We start from the raw sequence: 4,312 nt of genomic DNA on the forward strand, positions 1-4,312 counted from the left end.
CCTGGGGCCTGGGCCACCCTTCGTGGCCCCCTACACATGCCCCAGAAGCTCAGCCTTGCAGGAACCTTGGCCTTGGACCTGGGCTGGGAGGGAGAACTCTTGAGGAGTCAGTCTGCCAAGAGGACTCCCTGTTAAGTGCTCGGGGCGGGGCCCAGGGCTGCCCTGGTGGGGACGCAGGGAGCCCGTCTGGCCCCACATTCACATTGTGGAGCTGGGGTCCTGGTTTTCCACTTGGTTTGTATAGTCCAGAAATAAGTCTTAAAAATCCTGGTGCCGGGGCCCCAACTGAAACCAGCCACATAGGAATGGGGGGGCCGGGAGGTGCAGAGCCCGGGCGGAGAGCCCCAGGAGGAGCCAGGCAGGGCCAGCTCCACCGCAAAGTGGCGGCTCCAAGCCCGAGGCTCCGGCTTCACCCGGACACGGTAACCAACATGGAGGCCCGGCTCCGTCCCCGGAGTTCCGAGCGGTCCTTCTGGGGAGTGGGCGGGCCCGGGGCCAGGAGGGGAGTCGGGGTTCTGTGTGAGCCCCGGGACGTGGACAGGAGGGGAGGGAAGAGGCATTCCGATTGGGAGATAAGGGTGAGGAAGAGGCGCTTCTGTAAGGGAAGGGACCCCCACTCCGGGCCCTTGGGGCTGTGACCCGTCCGCACAGTGTCTTGTCTCTGTTGTTAAACATGTAGCCCCTTGTGCTGATTTTCCCTCCCCGCCTGGACTGCATTTTCCAAAAGCTTAGTGGCCTGCCTCCAACTTGCTGATTTCCGGGAAGAAAAGGCAGTTTACAAATCCCAAGCGAATGTCCATTTCAGCCATCTCTGCCCACGGGAAGGGGGCACTGGACCTTGGGGGTCTCTTGGGTCACAGGCCCACTCGTGGGAGAGATGACTATGCACCTTCAGAGAGGGGGAGAGGCAGTTCCTGAAGGCACGGTTCCAGAGAGGGCTTGGGGGTGTCAGTTGAGCCAGGTCTTGGGAAAAGCAGTGAGCTCCCCGTCTCAAGAAAGAGCCAAGCGGAGGCAGGAGGCCCCCCTCGGCAGCGCAGTCATGGCCTCCGAATCCCCGCGAGGCAGGGCGCTCGCCTCTCGTCCTGCGGGGGTGGAGGGCAGCAAAAGCCTCCAAACGAGACCAAGATTTTATTTTTTTTAAATCTCATTAAAAACAAAAAGCGCACCAGCCTCTCAGCATCCGAGGGGCTGCCTCCAGAGCAAGGCTACGGTTTTTTGTAAATTTTTAACGCATGTGTAATGCCGTGTCTGGAAGCCCCACAGCTGGCAGAGCCCTTGACGGGGACAGCGGCTGCTTCGGTGCCAGACAGATGCACTGGGAGCCCCGTCAGCCCGGCGGACCCCCTCTGACTCACTGCACTGCCTCCTAATTTGCTCCCATATTGCTTGAAGATGACTGAAGCATTTTGAACAAAATTGAGGCCGTTTTCAAGTCAACTCGATTATTGCATTTAAGCAATAATCAGAAATCTCTTCCACCATCGCCCCAGATGTGGGCCGGGTTTGTTACGTTGGTGGCTTGTGACACTGGGGGCCTTGCATGGAGCCCACATTGTTCTTGGAGAAAAAGCCCCGGGTTGGAGGTGACAGAGTGATCCCACGCAGCACCCCAAAAGCCAAATGAATGCCCTTCCACCCGGCGGACAGGGCAACCCGGTCCGGGCCGCTGTGACAGCAGGAGGGGCGAGAGGCCCGTAGTTGGGCGCCCCTTGCACGTGGGGCACGGCCCTTCCTGGCGCCCTTGGCAGTGGACCCCAGGCCACCAGGGCTGTGAGCATTCTCATCCAGCACCGTCTCGCCGGCGTCGGGGTTCGTGGCCTGATGGCGTTCCTTCGTCCCCCACCGAAGTGTGAGCGTCTGCCTTACACCCGGCTGGGGAGAGAGCAGGGGACACAGCCTGGAGGCGGCCTGAGCACAGGGCTTCCGGGTGGGCGTGGTTTCCTTGCCACCGCGAACTTGGGCGGCGGGGCGTGGCCGCCGTCGGCCCCCCAACCCCCTTTCAGAGTGTGTTCCCCCAGCCTCTCCCTGAGCCAGACCCTTCTTTCCCTGCGGGGAACAGTCCTGTCCCCTTTGACACGTGCCCTGCGGGTTTGGAGGGAGGACACGTCAGGACACCGTTTGGTCTTCATTCTCCTCCCCTGGCTCTCTGGGTGCCCGGCCGATGCCCTGTGGATTGATCCCAGAGTCTGAGAGGGGCGCTCCGCCCCCCTTGCCCTGACCCCGCTCCCCCATCAGGGACCCCGCCCCACCCGCCACGGGCCCCACCCCCGCCGATGACCCCGCCCCATCACCAGGGACCCCCGCCCCGCCCGCCGCTGACCCCTGTGCCCTCTCCGCAGGTCTGGTACATGGACGGCTACCACAACAACCGCTTCGTCCGTGAGTACAAATCCATGGCCGACTTCATGACCACGGACAATTTCACGTCCCACCGCCTCCCGCACCCCTGGTCGGGCACGGGGCAGGTGGTCTACAACGGCTCCATCTACTTCAACAAGTTCCAGAGCCACATCGTCATCAGGTTCGACCTGAAGACAGAGGCCATCCTGAAGGCGCGCAGCCTGGACTACGCCGGCTACAACAACATGTACCACTACGCCTGGGGCGGCCACTCGGACATCGACCTCATGGTGGACGAGAACGGGCTGTGGGCCGTCTACGCCACCAACCAGAACGCCGGCAACATCGTGATCAGCAAGCTGGACCCCGTGTCCCTGCAGGTGCTGCAGACGTGGAACACCAGCTACCCCAAGCGCAGCGCGGGCGAGGCCTTCATCATCTGCGGGACGCTCTACGTCACCAATGGCTACTCGGGGGGCACCAAGGTGCACTACGCCTACCAGACCAACGCCTCCACCTACGAGTACATCGACATCCCCTTCCAGAACAAGTACTCCCACATCTCCATGCTGGATTACAACCCCAAGGACCGCGCCCTGTATGCCTGGAACAACGGCCACCAGATCCTCTACAACGTCACCCTGTTCCACGTCATCCGCTCCGACGAGTTGTAGTCGTGCCCGCCTGGGGGCCGGGGCCGTGTCCTCGCCTGCGCGGGCGTCTCTGCCCAGCCGCTGCCGAGATAATCTGACGATACTAATAATATACTAACTTCCGGGCCATCGGCAGCCGCGTTACCGCCATGCACCTCTGGTCCGAGCAAGAGGGCGGCGCCCTTGGGAAGAGACCTCCCCCACCCCATCCTTGCAGCTGGAACTGCAGTCCAGGGCTCCCCGGCCCCCCCGCCCCAGCCGCCCCGCCCGGCCCCTTGCTGGTCAGACAACCTGCTGCAGAACCGAGGCGATGACTGTTGGCCGGCTCTCGGCCAAGAACAACTACCGTCAGGTCGCATGGACCTCCCCCTGGATCGTGCCCAGCTCCGGTGGACGTGACCCCGTGTCCCACCCAGGGCCCCCCCCACCCCTCCCCCGCCCCGGGCCGCGCTGGGCGTCCGCAGGGGCCGACGTAGGCTAGTGTAACTCATCCGTGACGGCTGCCGTCTCTGCACCGCGTGTCCTGTCTTAGCGAGGCTCCGCGTCCCCACGGACCCGCGTGGAGCGGACGGCCACAGCGCCCACTTGTTCGAGCTCGTGTCCCCGTAGATATATTGTGCCACGTCCGTCTGTCCTTTCCTTGAGGTGGTAGCTCTGTGTTCAGTGGATGCAGTGAATGTCGTAAATGCCGTGCTGTAGTTTGGGTTAATAAGTGGATGGTTTTTGTTTTCCAAAAAGAAAAAAAAAATTCAGTGTTCACCCTTAGAAAGAGGTAATCAAGTTCATGTTGGTAGTAATCAAAGGAATTCTTCTCCTCCTGTTAAATTATCTCAATAATGCAACCGTGGGTGGCAAGGGCTTGTTGGGGAGACTCCGTTTCCACGGGGAAGGGGCCCTCTGAGGGCGACAGCAGGCGGGAGCGCCGGTTTTCAGTAGAAGCGAGGGGAACTCTGTCCCGTGCAGTTATCTGAGGAACAATAAAGATCATAGGAGATACCGCTTCCTTTGTCGTTTCTGAGGCTTTGAAAGTGACGGAGACTCGAGACCCTTGTGAGGAGGTCCAGAGTCTGGGTGGTCCTTCCCGCGAGGTCACACCCTGCACTCACTCTCCACCGGCCCTCTAGCCCCCATCCATCCCCCGCCCCACCGAGAGCCTGAGACCCAGCCTGCAGCTCAGCGAATCCGAATCCATCCGGGGCTGCACCCCTGCCCTGGGACCTCCTGCACTGGGGCAGAGGGGCAGAGACCCTTGCACACCCGAGGAGCCTGTCGGTGCACCAGCCGCACCCCCCACCCCAAGTCCTTTCCTGCTCTCTGGT

General features: G+C 61.8%; 1 protein-coding gene across 1 annotated transcript in view; it reads left to right on the forward strand.

Moving 5' to 3' along the window:
- Window positions 1–3,992, forward strand: part of OLFM1 (olfactomedin 1) — a 31,929-nt gene extending 27,937 nt beyond the window's left edge. Inside the window, exon 6 of the mRNA XM_029920452.1 lies at window positions 2,340–3,992. Within this exon, the coding sequence (XP_029776312.1) occupies window positions 2,340–3,014 (675 nt within the window). The 3' untranslated portion in view covers window positions 3,015–3,992. The remainder of the gene's footprint in view (window positions 1–2,339) is intronic.
- Window positions 3,993–4,312: the final 320 nt, after the last annotated feature.

The sequence above is a fragment of the Suricata suricatta genome, chromosome 13, assembly GCF_006229205.1.
Source record: "Suricata suricatta isolate VVHF042 chromosome 13, meerkat_22Aug2017_6uvM2_HiC, whole genome shotgun sequence".
NCBI classification, from domain to species: domain Eukaryota; kingdom Metazoa; phylum Chordata; class Mammalia; order Carnivora; family Herpestidae; genus Suricata; species Suricata suricatta.